Source organism: Pongo pygmaeus, chromosome X, assembly GCF_028885625.2.
Source record: "Pongo pygmaeus isolate AG05252 chromosome X, NHGRI_mPonPyg2-v2.0_pri, whole genome shotgun sequence".
Classification (NCBI taxonomy): domain Eukaryota; kingdom Metazoa; phylum Chordata; class Mammalia; order Primates; family Hominidae; genus Pongo; species Pongo pygmaeus.
The window spans coordinates 141,009,400-141,031,819 of record NC_072396.2 but is presented as its reverse complement, the minus strand read 5'-3'; the positions used below and the strand labels follow the sequence as shown (position 1 = coordinate 141,031,819).

The 22,420-nt window shown below is 38.0% G+C and overlaps 1 protein-coding gene across 2 annotated transcripts; it reads right to left on the bottom strand.

Moving 5' to 3' along the window:
* Positions 1–6,749: 6,749 nt before the first annotated feature.
* On the bottom strand, positions 6,750–22,042 carry HTATSF1 (HIV-1 Tat specific factor 1). 2 transcript variants are annotated; one of them, XM_054471882.2, is made up of 10 exons: positions 21,814–22,042; positions 21,373–21,619; positions 19,458–19,638; positions 19,031–19,078; positions 18,418–18,572; positions 16,299–16,462; positions 14,787–14,886; positions 9,908–9,997; positions 8,874–9,011; positions 6,750–8,285 (listed from the first exon to the last, which is right to left on the bottom strand). In XM_054471882.2, exons 2-10 carry the CDS (start codon positions 21,556–21,558, stop codon positions 7,083–7,085), a joined length of 2,265 nt encoding a protein of 754 aa, XP_054327857.1. In that variant the 5' UTR covers positions 21,559–21,619; positions 21,814–22,042; the 3' UTR covers positions 6,750–7,082. The 2 variants fall into 2 exon arrangements, with proteins under 2 accessions (XP_054327857.1, XP_054327856.1); XM_054471881.2 differs by having other exon boundaries at positions 21,373–21,567; positions 21,814–21,949.
* Positions 22,043–22,420: the final 378 nt, after the last annotated feature.

The following is a 22,420-nucleotide window of genomic DNA, read 5'->3' as shown; positions in this document are numbered from 1 at the left end:
AACATAGAAAGCGTTGGTTTACACATCATTTTTCTAGCACGTTAACATTTTGAGATGATCTGTGGCAAACTTTCACACCATTAAAAAGAAGGTCTTAGTAATATATGGAGATCTTGAGCAAAAAGCAGGAAATTTACAAAGAGACCTTTCTTTAGTACTAGTGTGGCTAATTACATGGTTTAAGTATTGGCTATAGTTTTTTCTGTGTTAAGCTATCTGACAAGGCTGCGAGTACAGATGAAGATGATGCAAAGCCATAAATGTTAAATGATGTTAACATTTAAAACCCCTTGTTAAACCATGAAAAATGAAAAAGGCGATGTCCTAGATCACTTTCTTAACTTTGATGAAAATGGTCTCTATTAGAAGTGAATGTCCTCTAGGACTCACATCTTGGAGGAGGAAGCTGACCCAGAGTTTAAGTCTATGATGCGTTAACTGGCTGGGATGTGGGGTGCAAACGTCAACAGAGAGAAAACTTCATTTTTACAATTATTGCAATTGCTATTGTTCTTCTTAATGTTCTATTACAAATTTCCATGGGTTTTGAGGGTTTGCCCTAACCCTACATTTCCTATAAGCCCTATTATTTTTAGCACACACTTTTGCATACTATAAAGTTTTTCAGAGGTATCATTATAATAGAAACGTCTGTACTTATTGTAAAATCCAAACTTCTTAACATCCTCATCCCCTCATGTTATATCTACTTCCAAAATATGTCCTGAATCCAATCCCTTCTCTCTACTTCCATAGCTACCACCTTCATTGAAACCACCATCTTTGCTTGCCTGGACTTCTGAAATAGCCTCCTTTCTAATCTCCTTCTTCCAGTTCATTCTCCACACAGCAGTTAAAAAGATCCCTTTAAAACATAAATCAGATTGCATCACTGCTTTGTTTAAAAATAGACCCTCTGTTGGTTTTCTGTTACACTCCGAATAAAAACCATCCTCTTTCTATGACTTTCAAGTCCCTCTTCTTCCCAGTCTGGCCTGCATTACCTCTTAAACCTCATCTTCCACCGCTCTATCCATCACTCACTCTGCTCCAGCCACACTGGCCTGTTTTGGATCTTGGACACAGCAAGCTTCTTCCTGCCTCGGTGTCTTTTCATTTGCTTTCTCTGCCTAGAATCATTTTCCCCCAGCTCTTCACCAGGCAAGTTCTTTCTCATCATTTGGGTATTGGCTTAAATGTCACCTCCTCAGCAACCTTCACTCTATCTCCCCAGCTTAAGAATTTTCTCCTCACAAGTTGTCTCTAGTGCATCATTCTGATTGAATTTGTTCCCAGTATTTACCATCTGAATTTATCTTTTTAAAAATATATGCATATTGTCTATCTTTTCTCAATTCCCCCTTATTGATTCTTGTACGCCCAGACCTAGAACAATGCCTGGCTCACAGCCTGTATTCATTGTATCAATGAACAGTCTAACTAGCACTTCTGAAAGTTTCATAAGCAAACTCCCAAAAACTCAGATATAAACAGGCTACAGTTCTAAGATTCGCAGGTCTGTTCTTGTACTCCACGGATATTCATGCTCACTCCTAGTCATTCATTGGAAGTGGCTTGTTGATTTCACCATTGTTCTTGTCATCATTCTTGGCGATTTCAATATCAAGTGGAATGGAGAATGAAGCTCAGTACCTTGGTACTGAGAACACCAAGTTTGTAACAGAAATATTGGTAAATAAATACGTGAAATATAGTCTTATTGTCAATTGGCCCAACTCCCTACTCTCCTGCAGTAATAAAACATTTGGATTTGAATTGAGCTCCTATTTCTTCATTTTAATCAAACATGTGTATACTTTTCTAATGATTAGAGATAATAAATGTTGTCAGGCTGAAAGGGATCTAAACAAGTTTGTAAATAACATGATTTTGGTAAAATTTCTTGTCTTCTACAGAGCAGATAGAATAAAATGGCAGGGAAGAAGAGTGTGGGGAAATCAGAGAATCAAATCATTTTAGAAATCAAACCAAGGGGTTTTCCAAAAGAAATTTCACATAGTTCATTTAAGAAAGACATTTTTACATCTAGTAAGAGAAATGAGGAATTCCATAAGCTCCCCACTGAGAAGCCCTAGTGATTAGCTATCCAAAAGCTTAATACATCTTGCCAAGACATTTTGCCATTATTCAAATCCAGTTCCCTAGGAAGAATAAAACTGTAATAATATAATTTTTTGTCCTCAGTGACTAACTCTACTTGTGAGCCTTGTGTTTTCGAAATCTTATCTCATTGGTTTTATGTTAGAAATAACTGTTACTGTTCCCTTTTCCTTGACCTACTCAAAGTTCTTCACATTCTTCTAAAAACGTGGAGCTCCTAAAAGAATACAACACATTCATGATGATTATTCTCAACCTTTAAAAAAAAATGGTCGTTGATTATGTGTCAGTCACTATTCCAGGCACTGGAGTTACAGCAGAGACTGGGACAAAGCCCTGCTGTTTGAACTGGCATGCCGCTAGGGTGGTGGAAGGAGGAGCAAGAGGAAGACAAGTAAACAAACAAGATAATCTGAGAGTGTAATAATTACTCTGAGAAGGTTCATCAGTAATAGCATCAAGGGAGATTTGGGTGGGGAGGAGTGATGGGTTACCATAGTGAGGATTTCTAAGTAAGTAATAATTCAGCAGTCTGAAAGATGAGAAAGGCCCAGCTTGGCTGGGAAAAGAGCATCCCAGGTGGAGGTATGTGCAAAGGTCCTGAGGTAGGCATGAGAGACTGAAATAATGCCTGTGTGACTGAAGAGTGGTGGACTAGGCAAAGTTTTGAGATGAGTCTGGAGAGGCAGGCAGGGCCAAAATCATTCAAGGCCTTGTTGCCCAGCCATCGGAGGGAGTTTGGATTTCAAGTACTATTAAAGCATAGTAATAGAAAAACATCAGGGCATTTGGGGCAGTGATTTTTTAAAATCTCCCTGGCTGTTGTATAAATTATTTGGAAGAAGACAAGAGAACAAATGGGGAGTCCATCTTGGAGGCTTTTTTAGGCAAGCAGGTGAGAGATGATGGTGGTTCATACTAATGTGGTGGGAGTAGACATGGGAAGTATTCAGATGCGGGATATATTTGGAGTTTGAGCCAACAGGAAATGAATGTGGGGTGGGGGAGGTGAAAGAGAGAGAAAAAAATCTAAGATGATTCCTAGATTTCTGGTTTGAAGAGTTGGGCTGCTGAGGTGGAAAGACTAGTGGAAGAATAGAATCAATTACCTTGATATTGAAATCAACAAGAATAATGACAAGGTGGTAGTGACATAAATGAACCTCATCAAATGAATGAGTGTGTAAGTCTATCCATGGGATAAATTAATTCATTTAAGAAACATTTATTGAGCCCCTACTATGTGCCAGGCACTGTTCTAGGCTATAGAAGCACTATTGCTGGATTGATGGCTTTTGTTTTTTTGGGTTTTTTTGGGGGGCTGTCTCAATCTAGACATTACAACTGCCATTTGAGGAGGGCCCACGTTTTCTTCACTGCCGCATTTCATCTAGCATATTATTGGGTACATACCAGCCAAATACATAACTTGCTAATTGAACCACATTAAATAGATGCTATAGTAAGTGTAAATATGCTAAATCAATAGCCTAACACTACTAGTGTTTCAATATGATAATCAACATATTCCCAGTGAAACGTGACATTAAAAGCATCCAAGTGCTGTATACATTTTTATTAACCTATTCTCTAATTTCTTAAGAATCACCTAAAAAAACAAAGTTTATGCTGTTTATTTAAAAGGTATTATAAAAATAAGAAAAAAGAAAGAAGGGGTCAAGATAATCACATTTTCAAACTTTAAAGTCAGACACATAGTTGAGTGTAGAAATGTTTACATGAATATGTTGCAGGTTTATCATTATTTAAGCCTAATTTCTATTATAAACCTGGAAAAAGGCAAATCAAAAGGTCTTTTATTCTTAGAGCTTGACTCTTCTAATTCTCACTATTTAACATTAAGAAGTGGTGCAAAAAGTAGAACACTGGAAGCAAAAAAGCCACCTTTGTGCTCCACTGCTGGCCTAGCTTTCTTTAGCCTGGGACGACCAGCGCATCTTAATAGCACAGCCTTGAAGTTTCACAGATAACTCAAATATGTTTATAAGCCAGCCTGTTTGTGATATTTGAGTGTAACACATCTGGCATACCATAAGAGCAGTATCTTCTTGGTTTTGAATGGAAAGTGAAACAGACCTGTGGGGCTCTGAATAGCTAAAAGTCAACTTTATACTATGAAGTCTTTTTCTCAAGCAATCGTCCCCTGTAATAACTGGCATCCAAGAATTTAGGCTATCTGCAGTATCAATTTGTGATTTTAGAAGGAAATAATTTTAACATTTTTTTCTTCCATCAGGGAAGTACTAGGAAGATGTACACAAAACCCATCATGTAAACGAGGTGTGATAAGAGGCAAAAATCGTTGAGCAAACTCATTTTAAATGAAGTTACCATCCAAAGAAAGGCATACAGCTTGTATCTGAAAGAGACTCAATAAGGAAAAATCTATAAGAAAATTGACAAATATTCACAAAGGGCAAATTTGTAAGCCTTCTACTGTTCTCTAGGCCATGGCTTTGTTCAAACTAATTAAGAGCACTTCTCTGCATTACGTAGAAATATTTGGTTTACTTTTCAAAAAATCACTCACATGATTGAGAAAGGCATAATCAGAATATTAGCTAATCCTTACCTTCCTGCCAAGCCTCAGAAATGACCAAATAATTTATGTCAGGAAAATAGATTATACTCTGAAAAGGAAGAGGTAGTGGCTTCCAAATGAACCGGACTTCGCTCCTCAGGGCTTCACAAAGAGCCCAGAACTATTCTACTTGAGAAGGAAGGAAAACAGATACTTGAGTTACTCCAATTTTGCCCTTATTTCTTTTGTAGAAAGCAGTAATAATTTCAATATTTCATTAATATTGCAAAGACCAGAAATAGTTTTTTCTAACATGAAGTTTCATGTTTGTTCTTGTACAAGGTACTTGTGGACTCAGACAGCAGGGCATTCAAGCCATTCAAAGTTATGCCTGAAGCCACTTCTGGTTTATACATTTAGGACTGAATGCACTAATATTTTGTGTAAATTATAGCTGTAAGGAGCATTAAACTTAGTTGTCAGGTGATAAGTGGAGCATTGCTGGGCTTAAAATCCATCCTGCCCCCATTTTCTTTTGATGATAGGATGTATTCTTGCCTCACATTAAATTCAGTTTTCAGGACTAATAAAATCTGATTACTCAGTAAACAGGTAGCTATGTGTGCTTTATTACTCTAATTTCTGTTGTTTATATCACCTCATAAATTATTTACCATTTTACAGCTGTTTGTGATTTTCACTTCCAGTGTGTTTATACGAAAAGAACCTGAGTATGTGATATCAACCAAATTGAAGTCAAAATATTCGGGACAGTATCGCATAACTGAAATCCACTAACACACACTTGCGAACACACACACACAAACACACACACTTGAGTTCACAGAGAAGATGGTTAACCTGCCAGGGGTGGCAATGACTTTAGACAAAACCCACCAAATAGTGAAAGTTTACTCTATTTTTAGTGTATTTCCCATCCCAAAATTGTGGCAGGGAGTCTTTACTAAGCAACAGTTAGTATCTAAAACAACAGACTAGATGGATAGTATATTCTTTTGAGAGATTCTGGATTTCCAAAATTATAAATTTTAATGTAAAGAATGAAACAAATTCTCCTGATGGTCTCAGAGCTAATTTACGTTGTAGAGTTATGCATCCTAACCACTGTGTATGGAAGGTAAAGCATTCTTTTCCTTTCATTTAGAAAACTAATTTTCCAATAAATTCAAGTTTAAATGCTTCTGGCTTATCTTTAAAGGAAACACTATTTTGGTTTGCAATTTTTCTATACTTGACTTTCTTCATCTCGTTTACTGACTTATCCCTGGTGAAAATCCTGAAGATTTTATGAAATCCCAGACATCAAGTAAAAAATTCTCAAAATAAAAAGACTTGAAGTATAGGAACTCTTCTCTATCTAGAGGGTTACACTTACATATACTGTAATGAAAGAGCACCAATGCAGTTTATTTTAATGCTCCTAATTTCTGAGAATAGCTTCTTAATGCTACATCAGAAGTAAATTCATCACTACTGAATTTGGAAAGCATAATCAAGAAAGACCCACAACTTTATTGGGACTACACAACTTTGCGCAGTGCTAGGAACTATGATTCTAAAAAAACGAACAACTGAAGCATGCATGAAGTTCTTCAACTTCAGGGAATCCATGAACCTCCCCAAACAGTACACAAGTTGCGTAGTGTAGTGTGTACATTTTTTTCTGGGAAGAGGTCCTCCAATTTGAATTAACTTCTAAAGGGGCCCAGAGACGCTAACAGTACAAGGTAGAATTCTATCTGTTTCTCTAGATTTTTAATAATAATGGGAGCTGTAGACTGCAGGAAGTTCACTTTGCACATCTGAGAGTCAATTTTAAGGAAAGAGGGTAGAAAACAAACAAGAGTTAACTTGCAAGGACTGGGCAGAAAAAAAAAACCCACAGGGTTGTTTTCTGAGTTTAGGAACATGTTCTGGTTTATAAAGAGGAAATGGAGACATACGTGCTAATACCAGCGGGAAGCAAGGAGACTCCAAAGAGATTCTTCAAGTCCTCAGAAAAGCCAACCTTCAGTATAAATACAGCAATATCAAGAATTTAAAATACAATTTAACTCAAGTCAAATTTTCAGTTTCTGCATATTATCAACTTATTTTTATTGATGAATATCACAAACTTCAATCAATACTTTTAAAAATATTATTCTGCATGCATTTAACAAATCTGACAAAAGAACAAGTATCCAGTTTACTTGCATTGTAACTATGACATTTTAACTAAACAATCAATTAACATATATTTAAAACCATTAGGTACAGGTAACAATGAAAAACTTCAATGCTTTAATCTGATGGCATCCTACCACTATGCACATGTTCATGTAACACTACTAGTAATTACCCTGAAGCACAGGCAAATGTAGATGGAGGACTCTCCCTAAAAAGCAAGTTTAAGGGATTAAATATCATCATCATCATCACTACTGAGAATAAAGCTGCTGCCAGTGGATAGGGGCCCTTCTTCAACACTCCCAAAACCACCCAAAGTCCCCCTCTCATCAGAATCGTCAAACAACTTCTCATTGGAATCTTCCTCCTCATCAAACAACTTCTCATTGGAATCATCATCTTCGAACAACTTTTCGTCAGCATCTTCAACTTCCTTTCCATCTGCATCTTCATCTTCCTTGTCGTCTGACTCTTCAAACAGCTTTTCATCTGCATCACCTTCTTCCTCCTTTTTATCAGCAGCTTCAAGCCCCTTTTCATCTGCATATTCTTCATCCTCTTTCTCATTGGACTCATCATCAAATACTTTTTCATATGTATCCTCCTCTTCTTCCTTTTCATCTGAATCTTCATCAAACTCTCTCTCAGAGCCTTCCTCATCTAACACTTTTTCAGAGCCGTCATCTTCAAATTCGGAGTTTTCAGAGTCATTTTCTTCTAACTCTTTGTCAAGAACATTTTCATGAAGCTCCTTTTCAGAGCCTTCCTCGTCCAAATCTTTCTCGAGACCATTTTCTTCAAATTCTCTTTCGGAGCCATCTTCAGACTGTTTTTCAGAGCAGTCTTCGTCAGACTCTTTCTCTGAGTCATCTTCTTCGGACTCTTTCGTGGGGCCAACCTCCTCTTCAGACTCCTTGTTGGGGTCATCTTCAGATTCCTTTGCAAAGCCATTCTCTTCACAATCATTTCTGAGTGTCTTCTTTTTAGACTCTTTTTTAGGACTACCCTCTTCAGATCCTCTTAAGGGATTGCCTTCTTCAGACTCTTTTTGGGAGCAGATGCCTTCAAACCCTCTTTTGGGGCAGCCCTCTTCAGATTCTTTTCCAGGGCAGCCTTCTTCAGCCTCTTTTTCGGGGCTACTTTCTTTAGCATTGTTTTCAGAAGCACCTTCTTCAAATTCTCCCCCATCTTCTGTCTTTTCAAACTTCTTCTCATCTATAGGTTCTTCAAACGCCATTCCAGTTGCAGTTTCTTGAGCATTCATTTTAGATGTGCTGGGGTGCTCTGAAAAATGCCTTGCTCTAGAAGGCCCTGCCCTTTCGGAAGCAGAGACAGAATCTGAACGCCTAAGGCCTCTGTTGGCCTCAGGAGCATTGAGGAAAGCCTCCCATCCTCTCAGCCTTTCCTCCCTTTCTCTTGAGGTTTCCTCCACCTGTGGATAAATGCAGACTGCCATTAAAATAAGTTTCAGGCAAAAGGTTACTTCTCTGAACATATCTAATATTGATGAAACAACCTTAATTTTATAAAGCATCTCTTATTAGGAAATGAAAGCAATTCCATCTTCAGTTTTCAAAACTTTACATCTTGATTTACTAGAGGTGACCTTAAATAAGATCACTTAAATAAAGGCCAAATATCACAGTACTGCAGAAATGTCTCATCTCTTAGAAAGTTAATATTTGAGCTCTGTCCATACTTTACAGCATACAAAGGAAGAGTAACATTTGGTTGAATGTGTTCTTTTCTTATCACTATTCTGAACAAGCCTCAAACTTTCAGACTTAGAAACTGAAAGACTCAAACATTTCTCTATCTTCTGAATGCAAAATATTATTTAAAAGAAGCATTGTAAATAATTAAGAGGAAGAGTAAAAAATTAAAATATATAAGTAAATAAAAATAAAAGAAGCCTTGTTACATTAAATAGGTTAAACCAAACCCAAAATTTAGATCTGAAGGATCAGTATTTGTTGGTAATGAAACAATGTGTGTGCCCTTGACAAGCAGCAGAATTTACCTGATAATCTGTAGTCCCATCCCATGCCTGGGCAGTGATTTGACGGCCACCAAACCATCTTCCATCGAGAGTTTGAATACAATAATCAGCTTCCTCTGGATCCCGAAAGGATACAGAGGCCACACCATCTGGGTGCCTCTAGAAAGACAAGAAAAAAAAGGAATGAATGATAAGATTAAAAATAAAACACATACATTTCACAAAGTAGGTAAGTAGTAGTGTTCTCTGTGATACTCTGAAGTAAAAGACTTTATGTATGAAGTCTTTCTTCCCTTTTATCCCAGCCAGTCACGTGCAGTCAGCTGCTTCTTTACCTCAATCTTACCTAGCAAGAACCAAGCACAATGTCCTTGGAAATGTTTCTGCTGATATCCCTGTCTAATGAGAAGCAGGACAGTATAATTGTTAAGAGTGTAAACTCTGAAGTCATATTGCCCTGGGATTAAATCCTGGCTCTGTCAGTTACCAGATGAACAACCTTGAGCCAGGTGTTCAATTTCTAAAGTGTTAGCTTCCTCATCTGTAAAATGGGTATAATAGTGCTAACCTGCCTCAAAGGGTTTTGAGAAGTGAGATAACATGTAAAGTAGCTTGTAATACACAAGCAATAAATGGTGACTCTTAATTATTGGGTGTCAATTTTGGAAGCAAAAAGAGGGTGAGAAGAAGAAATATACAGGAGAATACTGTCCCTGATTGTTCCAAATATGGAGGATGAGAATAATTCACAAAGAGGGGAAAATGTGACTAATAGGGAACCAGAGATCTCATACATTTTTCTTGTACCTTCTTTCACCTGATCATGTACTCTAGGGTAATGAAGATGGAAAATAAGCAAGGCATACCAAATCTATCAAATCCTTGGCTTGTAATCCATGTTCATCTCATTATTGCTAATAGATGATTATCACAAATAGTGGACTACTATATAAAAACATTAATCTAAAATTCAGGGGTATACTAACATCTGAGAAGAACTTATAAGGTGGAGGAATGACTGCTTTAGGATCCATATGTCCAAGCCATGAACTTACATCAAAGAGAAGGAGTTTCCTAATTTGTCCAAACTTCGAACACTCTACTCGAAGGTCTTCTCTGATCTCATTCAGCACCAACGGATCATCCTGAAAAATATGCATGATTAAAATGGGTTTGCTCCCTTCTTTAACTATAAATCCTGAGAATCCAATTTATTGTTCTGATAAATCAACAAACAGAAAAAGGTTTTGCTTAAGGTTAGTTGTGTTTTTCATTCTATAAAATTTTTTAAAAACTCAAAATCAAATAAAATTAGACTACTACATCCACTGCTACTCCTATAGGTTTGCCCTACTTTAAACAAAGGAAATGGACAAGTATGGCAGGCAGCAGAAGGGGCCTACAGTGGCAGAGCAGGAGAAGATGGTGGAAGTCCTGTGGCGCATATTCAGTCAGACTGCTAATTCCTATGTTCTGCATGGGCATCAACATCACACTGATAAGAGCCCTTTGCTTTGTGTTTTGGATACATTCCTATTTACAGAAATGTTGTAATGGAGAGAGAGAGCGATATATCCCTTTTATTGACTAAGTGTCCTAAGATTGATTTTTGCGCTTCCAAGATGCTATTTTAACTCACAGAATAAACATTGTAAGGATTACTGTTCGTCTTGTCTCCTACCACACTGTAACAGAACCATACAAATAAGGAGCTGTTACTAAGCATGGAATAAAATACATTCTTAGCTGTTGCTTTCTTGCAACTATGAGCCTATTAAGAACATTCAAGTATTGCTGTTTCTAGTAGCCTAGAGTTCGGGTGGAAATCTCCCTATAACAACAAAATGATTTAAGATTCCCTCTGGGAATTAACAAATCTCTCTCCAAGTACCAATGCATAAAAAGGGCTCAGGAAAAGCTACATTATCAGCTTGAATTTCAACTACATACAAATATAAATGAAGATATCCTATCTACAAATTTCTATTGAAGGTAACTTACACTTTCTAGGAAACATTTAAGTGCATCTATCTTTCTTACACGCTTTCATTTTTCTCATCAGCTAAAGAGGAACTATAGAGAATTGTGGCTTTCCTCCCGTAAGGTTCTTCAAAAAGCAAAAATAAGCTGGCAGGGAGTTACTGAAATCTGATTTAAAATAAAAAATATAAAATCGTACTCATTTGCATAAATCTGAGGCTTCTAAAACTACAGTTGGCAGAACTCTGGACTTCCCCACTTATAAAACTCAATTTTGGAGAAGCAGCCAATTTGCTTTATACAAAATGATCAGACCTGAGAAGAATAAGGAGTAGAGAATAAGGAGTAGAGAATAAAAGTTATGGCTTTTGGGGGTGGGTGTGGGTGTGTGTGTGTGTGTGTGTGTGTGTGTGTGTGCAGCTTCTGTGTGTGTGTGTGTGTGTAGCTTCTGTGTGTGTGTGTGTGTGTAGCTTCTGTGTGTGTGTGTGTGTGTGTGTGTGTGTGTAGCTTCTGTGTGTGTGTGTGTGTGTGTGTGTGTAGCTTCTATTAGAGTGAGTGCTTTCAGAAGGCAGGAACTTTGTTTTATTGAGTTTCAGATACCTCACAGAAAATAGCACAGACTTTTGTACAAAGCCAATATTCAAGAAAATCTTTTTAAGAATTTGATAAACTGTTTCTAATACCTCTCTTTTATCCACCAAGGAAAATCAGGATTATATCAAAAACAAACAAAAAAACTGTGTCAACATGTTTAACAACTTTTAAATTGAAGTGTGATTCCATGGTGGGGGTAGGCATCACGTTTATTTCTACACCAATGTCTCAGTGCTTTGCTTTGCTTTTTTTTTTGAAGACAGAGTCTTACTCTGTTGCCCAGGCTGGAGTGCAGTGGTGCGATCTTGGCTCACTGCAGCCTCTGCCTCCCGGACTCAAGTGATCCTCATGCCTCAGCCTTCCAAGTAGCTGGGATTACAGGTGCATACTATCACGCCCGGCTAGTGCATCTGAGTTTTGACTCTTCATGTCTTGGTATTCAAATTTGCCAGGCAATGCATTTTAAAATAAGGATTTGAATTAAATACTGAAGACCATCTGAAGTTACATTAAAAATGTTAGCCTTCAATATTTACCCTGATATCAGACAGTATTCTTAGGTATGTTGCTTCTAACTGTTTGGAATCAAAATATACCCCTCCACCCAAAATCTGACTCCTTTCAGATATCTCAGGATAACCTGACAATTCGGTTTTTGTTTTCCACTAAAAAGCTCAATGCTGCTGTGTGTTCTTTAGGTTCATATGGAGTCTTCAGTCAAATCAAACACTCCCCCAGAACATGCAATAAAAGCAGGGTTTCCTGTTGGACACTTCTATCAAAAATTATATAATGTCTATACCAGTGTTGTCCAATAGAAGGTTCTGTGATGATGAAAATGTTGTATATCTGCATTATCCAATATGGCAGCTACTAGCTACGTGTGCCTAGTACAAGCGATGAACTGAATTTTATTTCATTTTAATTAACTTACATTTAACCACACATGGCTATAGTCTACCATATCTGACAGCACAGGTCTACACTGAGGTTCAGGTGCTCAGAGACAGTGAACAAAAGCAAGATTATTTGTCACTCTTCTTGTTGACACGCTCTCAGCAAGCTAGTTGGACAATGTGAGGCCAGGAAGGTGGGCAAACAAGGATAGCATCGCCAAGCATTTCTTTGTGAACTAATTCCACCACGGCCAAGACAATGTCCTACCATCCTTTGTGGCATAAGCATCTAAAAAGAAAATTTGCTTTCATTTGCAAAGATGCTGAAGAGAAAATGTTTTATCCACTGGATGAATGAAAAGACTCTGGCTCGTAAATAACAAGGGTTTCATTTAGCAATCCTTTCAATTCTTCATCACATAAATATTAAGGGCCAACTGTGTGCCAGGCACAATTCTATGTACTGAGAATATAGCAGCAAACAAGGTAGACAAAATACTGGGTGTCATGGAGCTCACATTCTAGCAGACGAGTCAAAATTACTTCAGATAATAATAAATGCTATGAAGGAAACAAAATAGGGTAGTATAAAGGCTCTGTAACTCCAAAGTAATGTTTATACTAAACCAAGAAGATTAAAAGAAAAATCAGGAATTTGCAAGCATGAAACTTGTATCTTTAAAAATATTCACTGGAGGGAATGTACAGGGGTCAAGGTAGAATAAATGTGGTTTTGGGGAAAGAATATTTGTTAAGCTAGGAAACGCTAAGTCTGCCTGGGGTGATCCTTAGACTCAAATAAGGTATTTCAATGAGCCAGGCAGGAGAGAGAAACAAGAATAGATAAAATTACACAACAGACTTCTACTTGCAGAGGTTCCAGATACTTTGAATTAGGTTTGCATTTACATTCACACTCGAGTGGCAGGAGTATGAAATGTGTGAATCAAAGACCTCAAGTCACAGAAATAAATGTCACCTAATGAACAAATCACTTATTTAGCAGGGGGATAAAATGTAATAAATAATAGGAAATCCCGGAGTTGTATTTAGCAGACTAAATATTGTGATCAATCTATGCATTTATTTTATATGCTACTTTAATGACTATGATCTGGTGTTTTGTTTTGTTTTGTTTTGAGATGGAGTCTCGCTCCGTTGCCCAGGCTGGAGTGCAGTGGCGCGATCTTACCGTAACCTCCGCCTGCCGGGCTCAAGTGATTCTCCTGAATCAGCCTCCTGAGTAGCCGGCATTACAGGCATGCGCCACCATGCCCAGCTAGTATTTTTGTAATTCTATGCATTTATTTTAAAGTTATTGCTGGCAAAAACAGTATTTCAAAATGCAACTGGTGTGCACGTGTTTATAAACCATACTTCATTATCACTGCAACTGTAAAACTATAAACTGTTATATTTCAAAATTCTTCCAGATTTCTAGTCAGAAGAGACATCAATCAATCAATCTCATAAATAAACCACACGTATATTTCCAATGACCTCAAAAGATGCCCAAACTCCATAGGTACACAGTAAACCTTATCACAACACTATTCATTGAGATAGAGCTGAACTGTCCATTTTGGGGCCCTCTCTAAGGGAGCTACAATTATATTACCATTTTGACTGTTTAAATGCACAAAAGGGTCAGGAATGGGCACTGATTACAACTAGATTATTGGTAAAAACGGAATTTTACATTATGAACATTTTTCTCTGTATAACTTGCTATCTGTATAACCTGCTTTCTGTATAACTTGCTATCACTAATTTCAGAACCAGGGAGAGAATAAAGAATTGTTTCTCCACAACAATAAAGTCAGTCTACGCCAGTAGACAGAGATAAGAATAGAGGCAGAATGTAACACAAGGTACTTTGATGACAATATTCCTCAGAACTCCTTGTTCTTTGCTCCTCCTTTATTCACTTTTTTGAGGGGAGGAAGGACAGTTCCATTCACTTTTTTTAAAATCACTTAAAAAAGTTGATACACAACAGATGTACTTATTCACTTTTACTTGCTGTTCTTGGAATTTTCCACGGACATTAAGCATTATAACTTTTGGTACCAAACTGAAGTTTGCATTTACAATTGTGAAGCTGGTACTCCCCACCAAAATCAGCCCATACTTGTTGGCTTGCACTGAAAATCCACAAGCAGTTCCCATAAATCTTTTAATGATGATATTTTTCAATGGTTTCCCATACCAAGTAGCTGCTGTTTGGGGGCAGTATGGTTATTAAACAGTCTTATCTGTGATACACTTTAAAACAATACTGGGCTAAACAAAGGGAAGGGAAATCAAAAGACTTAAGTAGCTTCTTGGCTCCATCTTCCTTTACTACTCGCTGCACAAACACGCAGGAGGTGACATGACAAAGATGAGGCGAGGCAAGCTCCAGGATCCCTTGAGAGAAAGAAAGCCTATCAGCATTTCTATCAGTAAGCACACCACTTCCTACCTCAAAATCCATAGGATGAAACATATTCTTGATGATGACAACTCGCTCATGGCGCATCCGGGATGGTCCGGCTCGCCTCTCAGGTCTCCAATCCAACTGCCTGAGGCAATGAAGCAGTAACAACAAATTGTAAATTTTGCTTCAGACTTGTTGGAGAGAGAAAAGAATGAGTTGTTCATACAATACTTTATTGAGTATTTAATAAAGATAATTACTGGATTTTACAACAACAAACTGTATTTCAGTCATAGTTCCAGTCAGAAAACTTTCTGAAATAAAAATAATGGGCAGGGGACCGTGTGTGGTGGCTCATACTTATAATCCCAGCACTTTGGGAGGCCGAGGCGGGCAGATAACTTGAGGTCAGGAGTTCAAGACCAGCCTGGCCAACATGGTGAAACCCCATCTCTACTAAAAATACAAAAATCAGCCAGGCATGGTGGTGCACGTCTGTAATCCCAGCTGGGGAGGCTGAGGCATGAGTATAGCTTGAACCCCAGAGGTATAGGTTGCAGTGAGCCAACATTGCACCCCTGCACTCCAGCCTGTGTGACAGAGTGAGACTCTTGCCTCAAATAAATAAAACAAAATAAAATAAAAGGCAGAGGCAAAATGGCCCCAGTATCTGAAATCCCCAGATGAAATGTTTTTCAGGGCAACTGTTGTCTGATTATACAAATATTCCAATGAGACCCTTGAAGAATCTCTAATTCTTAGTATTTATGAGTTCAGAAAGATATACCTTGAAGCTAAAAAGTATTTTTTAATTGTATTGGTTTTTAGGTACTTTATCATTATAAAAAACAAACTGCACTCAAATACATAAAACTACTCACTGTTACAATCATAAATTTTACTGATATTGTTTAAAAAATATGTGGTTATCAATTTTACCTACACTTGCAAAAACAATGAGACATCACAACTAAATGCTTTTATGATATTTAATTAGTTTAAGCATGGTGTTAGAAGTGTCATTAGAATTTACTCTGATAAAAGTATTTATCATTTTGACTAATTTCTTAAAACTAGTATATTTCAAACTATATTAAAAAGAATAATAATAGAAACTTGATGATATTATGTATATACCACATACAACTACAGTAAATACAATTATAAAATCCTGTCATTTCTAATTCCTATAACAAACCTGTATAAAAAAATTTAGCTCCTGGTACCACTGATTTCAATCCACACAGAAAGTAAATGGTTCTGGTACATAAGCCTAAACTATCTTATTTAATTTGATGTTCAACGTTTTCCAAACAGATGGCTTCTCTTAGCTCTTTTAAGCCCTTATTATATTACAAATAAACACTCCGGAAAATTAAAATCCCCACCACTGCTAATCTAAACCTATTGTATAGATTGCTAAAGGCACCTGATGAGCTAATGAAATTATTTTAAAATAATGTGTAGGCACACTTGACAGAATAAAACTAGATGGCTATTACCAAAAATATACTCTAGAATATATGGAACCTTTCAAAAGGGAAAAAAATTACAAACTTTTGTTGCATAGACAGCTTCTTCTTATAGTCTTTGCACTTCTTCTTCTTCTTTGAGGCATCATATTCTCCCTTCAGTTGAAACTTTGCCACCTCAACATGTAATTTGTAGCCTCTAATTTCATCTTCATCCAAAAGTTTTAATGCAAGTTCCACAGATTCTCTCTTTATAAATGTAAGATAAAATATAGTCAGTTATACAACGAAATAAAACTTCAGGAGTTTTTTAGATGAACAATGATTATACATAAAATAATTTAAATTCTTATATTTATATATTATGAATATATGAGATCTCTTTCTCTGAGATAAAGAACTCTAGAATCTCAGCCAGGAAACCCGCATTTGAGACACAGCTGTCCCTAACCGGCTGTGTGAACTTGGGTAAATTATTCAAGCTTCCTGAGCCCCAGTATCATCATATGTAGAATGGAAATAGTTAATACCTTCATCACAAGGTTCTTGACAAAATTAAATGAAATAATGCATGGAAAGGATAAGGACTAGCATACGGTAGGTGTTCAATAAATTATATTATTATTGGGTAATTTTGTCTCTTGAGGCCACAATTTCTCATCTGCAGAATGAAGGGAGCAAATCTGCGTGATTTCTAAGGTGTATTTCTTTTAAAATCCTATAATACTCTTACTTAAGACTAGATGACTCAAGGAACTGGAAACACCATAGCCAGCCTTTAATTTTTTGGTTCATCCATTAAATTGTAAGTCTGTAATACACTGAGAAGTAGAAGACAATTATCTGATGACTTGTACTTTATATTAAATACATGTATGGATTCCAGGTCTTAGAGAAAGGACAGTTATCAGCCCTATACAAACAGAGTCAAAGATCAGAGGACCTGTAGAAAACAAAAATGGATAACTGACCTCAGCTGCTCACATAAATATGGGTCCTGGAATAATTCACTATATTTTCCTGGAACTTAATTTACTGTTTTGACAATCTTGTACTTCTATGGGTCTCAAAACTCAATTTTTTTCCTTTAAAAATTTAAAAAATCTAACAGAACTCCCTAAGAATCTGTTCGCAGATTTTTTAATAATCCTTAAAAAACTTATAAAACTCTCAAATCTCCTTACATTTGAACATTACAAAACTACCATCCTAAAATGGTCATGCTCATGTCCCATAACCATCACGTTTAAGATTCAGGTCAAAAACCTATTTCCCAAAAAGGTGCCAGCTTAATCCTACTCACTTCTGATCTCACTGGAATACTGTATACTCACAACACAGCTGTGGTGTTTGTACTTTTGCTTTACCATTTTGATTTTACTCTGTAATTATTTTCAGGTTTGACTTATGTACATGTCATCATTTGTTCTGTACCCTGTGATAATGTATAACACATGCTCCTAAGGTGGCAGGTGTTCCAGAAATGATGGCTGCCTTTGGCATTGAGGGTTTTTTGTGTAATTTATGGTACTATGACTACATGCAGTTCTGCAAATTTCTCTTAATACCACTCTATCTTTTCTCACATTCAAAAAAATATTTTAAAGCAGTAAGAATAAGCTATCGTCTCCTTCATGGTCTAATTCAAGGGTCAGAAAAGTCCTTTTGTTAAAGGGCCAGTTCGTAAATATTTTAGGCTTTGTACGCCACAAGGTCTGTGCTACAACCACTCAACCCTATCAATGAACCACAAAGGCAACCACAGACAAATGCATAAATGAATTAGTGTGGCTGTGTTCCATAAAGCTGTATTTACCAAAACAGAGCTCGAGTTTGCTGAACCCTGGTGTAATTCATTCCAATGGACAACTAAAATGTTACTGCTTTTTCTTCTTGAATTTTTAAAATGTAGTCTGAATTGACTATACACATCAATAAAGAAATCTTTCCAGTGAGAATTTTTCAAGACAGAAGAAGCACTCCAGTCACATATTTATATAATACTTTAACCTCATAACATATTTTCTTAAAACAAGTGAATAATCTTACCAATGTGATACACACAGGTACTAACTGAAATTTCAGTTTTCTTCATATCCTGTTTTGAACAGTTCTTGGTGTTAGTTATCATCTATAGAAATTATAGCCCTGGTTCCTGAGTTAAAAACGAAGATACAAGAAACTTATTTGATCATACAACTTACCTTCAAATAACAGCAAAGACCGTCTCCTTTAAGATTTCCTTGATTATCTTTGTAAAGTTTGACCTTAAATTCTTCTGTCTGAGGATCTCTCATAATAATGCCAAACTTGGACATAAGTTGTATAAATTCATCCACTGTAATATCTGGAGGCAAACCTGTCATTTAAGAAAAATTAAAAAACATTTATAATTGATAATGAAGGTGAATTACTTAGCATTCTACCAATTAGAAATCTATAACTTAGGTGAATGCAATGTTGATTTTCTAAATATATGTAAAAGTTTTACATTTACAGAAATGAAGAAATTTCACATTCTTGTGTGTTCAAATATACATTAAAATTATGCTTTCTTGAGGGCCTCACTGAATGGGAAGGGACACACTGCTGTAAGTTACATTAACCAGGCCCAAAGGTTGGTATGCAAAGTTACACACTAAATTTCTTGGTTCTGTAATGAACACACATATTCCTTACTAATATAAACGGCTGAACAAAAAATGACACAATGATAAAAAATGGACTCTGGAGAAACTGAAAGCTAAAAATCACTTCGTGAAAAATCTCAAAATTAAGTATTTCCTACCTTAAACCTGTTTAAAAAGTTATACATACCAGACACGTATACATTTGTATTTCTGTCTTCTTCAACATGAAACCATCCTAGAAATCAAAATTAATTAAATAAATAAAACACTTGCAAAAAAAGATAAGAGTCATATTATGGAATCTTGACAAAGCAGCAGTTTCTTGAAACTTCCAGGACAACCTTTCTGTTCCTCTTAAAAGACCAAGATAAACTAACTCAAATCACTACCCAGCTTTCAAAGGATTTAAATCTTTTGACAAATAATGAGTTTTAGAGCCCTTTCTGGAAAAAAGATGGCCAGTTTATCTTGATTCTTTATAACTGACACTACCTTAAAGAAAAAACTCACCTTATTCCTTCAAAGCTATTACAATTCTCGAAAAAGCAACTGTACATATGCACACCCATATTTTTAATTTTTACACTTAAAATTTGTAAGCTAGAACCACTTACCTGACTCAGCCTTTCTTTTTTCTCCCTTCTTTCTGGGATCAGTGGGTTCCGGGGCTTTTTCTTGTGGAGGTTCCTCTGCAGTCCTAGCATGGACATCTTCAACATTTGCAGTAGAACTAGATGCGCCATCGTTAGAGAAGCCGTAATTGGCCTGATATGTAGCAATGAAATCTTCAGTAATCTAAACAAGCAATTCAATAGACCCGGACAAAGAAATTCAAAATTATTTCCACCCATAAGAAGTTTAAATTGTGTTTTTACAGCATAGTTATATGACTTAACACAGAAGTGTTTCTGTGGATAATAGTTGTAGTTATTAAAGTACAAATGCAAGAATAGTCACCTTCTACAGAAAATTGTGCATACGGTGATAAAAAAATAAGACACAAGTACTTAGATGATCAATGCAAAAGTCTGAGATACGATTTAAAGCTTTTTAAGTGATGCTGGCACCTTTTCTAGTTGTTTCATTTATTAATTACTACCTCTCTACAGTCTACTTGACTAAGGCTACAAATACATACAACGAAGGAAGAACCAGATAATAAAACAATAAAAACCAACAGTCAATGAATAATCTAACCACAGAATCCAATTTTCTCTTGCTGTACAGATGCACAAATATACATGTACAATAAGTACTTAAATATCTGTATGCAGAGAGCACATAGAACAGAACTCTGATTTGGTATATAAAGAATGGGGTTAACAATTGTAAAACTAAATGCTCATTTTAACTTTATCACAAATTAAATGACGTTATATTTTAGTACCAGAACAAATTAAAGACAAATCCAACTCATATCTATCTTCCTCCTCTTTGGGGGAAAAGTGTTATTGCAAAACGAAAGAAATATAGTTATATCATCATACCAATCAATATTAGGCAAGCATGGAATGGGGAAAATGTAAAACCCAAAGTTTGAAGAGGTATGGGCTTCAATAACATAAAAGGATAAAGTCACACATTAATCCATTATCACACCTTTGTTAAAAGTATTCAGAATGCTGAAGAAACCAAATCTGCACTCAAACTAGCACTACCAATACAGAAGTGAAATCGTAAATTTTAACAATCTGGAGGGATTGGAATATATATACAAATACAGAATGGGAAAGAAAAGTTGCAAAAGAATTTTTAAAATAGTAGTCCAGTCGCGCAGTGGAGACAGGTTTTGTATCATTCATTGGCTTGAAAGTCAATTTGTGTGCTATTAGTGTGCCCTTTCCTGCTCATGAGAGCCAGATTAAAAGGGCACTTTTACCACAAAGTTTACAGAATCAAGTTTAACATTAGTTATTTTACTTCGAAGCTGAAATAAAAATACTTAGCAATTTCCAAGTATTCCAAACAAACATACACAGATTTTCCATCTGTATTCTGTGCATCTCCAGTCTTATTCCTGTGGTTATATGGTTCAAACATATATGCCTAGGGACAAAATTTACTAGGAAAGTAAAGCAAGGTTCAAAGAAAGTTCAATTAGTAAAGATATATAAACAGCTACTTTAAAAAAGAAATCAAGAAACTGCATTTTGCACATAGTACATAAGCTAAACATCTGAGTTCCTAGGACAAGTGGGGTTGGCTACCAGAAATGGACAGCTACTACATTTGCTCTTGGTATTTTTCCTCTTTGCAATAAAAAGCAGTCATGTAATAATCAACTGTGACCTTCACAGACAAGATTACTAAAGCATAGAAAAGACTTAAAAATTACATTTAAGACACCACCCTAAAGATTTACGTTCCTTTACACATCGGTGCCCCAACAAACACAACAAAAAGAAGCGTCGCTATCCAAGGGGGCTAGGACCAAGGACCAAAGATCTCAGCAAAGCAAACGTAAAAGGAGTGCCCCGCGAGGCTGGCCAGGCGGCCCGCTCTGCAGTGGCGCCCGTGGCACTCTCCTACCTTGGGGAACCAAGCCTTTTTGTCCAGGTCCCACTCGTAGGGGGTGTCCGTCGGCTGCTGCCCGAGAGAATCGGGTTCTCCGCCGGCATCGGTCTGGGTGTCACCATCCTTGCCGTCTCCGTACAATTCTTGCATTCGCAACTGCTCATCAAACTCATCGTTCCCATCCAAGTTGGTGCCGCTCATGTTTCCTACCTAGCTCAGGAGCAGGGTTCAGAAGAACTAAGAGGCCGAAATGACGCTGGAGCTGAGCAGAGAAAGGGAGGTCGACCGCGCTCTGCTCGCGCCCCGCCGCCGCCCCCCCACCCCCGGCCCGCCTCCCCGCTGCGCCCCAGCAGTCCCCGGGAAATCGGGGCCGCTCGGCTGCCGCACCGCCCCCCTCTCTGCCCGCCCACCGCGCGCGCGCGCTGATGCTGTGAGCTCGGCCGCACCGCCGCCCACCTGGCTTGCTCCGCCGGGCCTCGGCACCGCTGCTAGGTCCAGGGCGCTGCGGGAGCGCGCAGGCGCGCTGCCGCCGCCGCCGCCGCCGCCGCCGCCCGGATCTGAGGCGACTGCGGCTCCTTCGGCAACGTCAGGAAATTACTTGTAAACTTAAGCCCTGCTCAGGCCGACGCAGCCACCATTGTCGGCGCGTCGCGACGTCGCGGGTCGCGCTGACACGCCCACTATGGCGTCAAAAAGCGCCGACGCCGGCACGCGGCGCGAGGCCCGGGGAGGCGGGGCACCGGGGTTGGGGGGACGCACTGCTGCCGCGCGTCGACGCCCACCGGGGTCGGGCTTGGGGCGGGGCGAGGGCCACTGGGATCCCTCGGCGCCTCAAGGGCTTTGAGCTCCGCGGGGTCCCCGGCGGATCGGCCGGCCGGGGAGGGAGACGGAAGGAAGGCGTGGGAATACTCCCTCGCGGAGGTGGCCGGGCGGGTTTCGCGAGGGCGCCATCTTAGGGGAGTGGGTGGGGCGGACAGGACAAATTTCTCTGGCTTCGAGAAAACGACGCGCCTCCTTCGCCCAAGGGCCCCTCCCCCGCTCAGGAACCGCGTCTTTTACTTGT

What these genes read in the sequence shown, in the direction of transcription:
- HTATSF1 (XM_054471882.2), bottom strand. Translation starts at nt 21,558, where the DNA reads ATGAGCGGCACCAACTTGGATGGGAACGATGAGTTTGATGAGCAGTTG. An exon ending in AAAAGGCTTGGTTCCCCAAG is followed by an intron (nt 19,639 to 21,372) that starts GTAGGAGAGTGC and finishes TTGCTTGTTTAG; the next exon opens with ATTACTGAAGATTTCATTGC. An exon ending in AAAAAGAAAGGCTGAGTCAG is followed by an intron (nt 19,079 to 19,457) that starts GTAAGTGGTTCT and finishes TTTGATTTCTAG; the next exon opens with GATGGTTTCATGTTGAAGAA.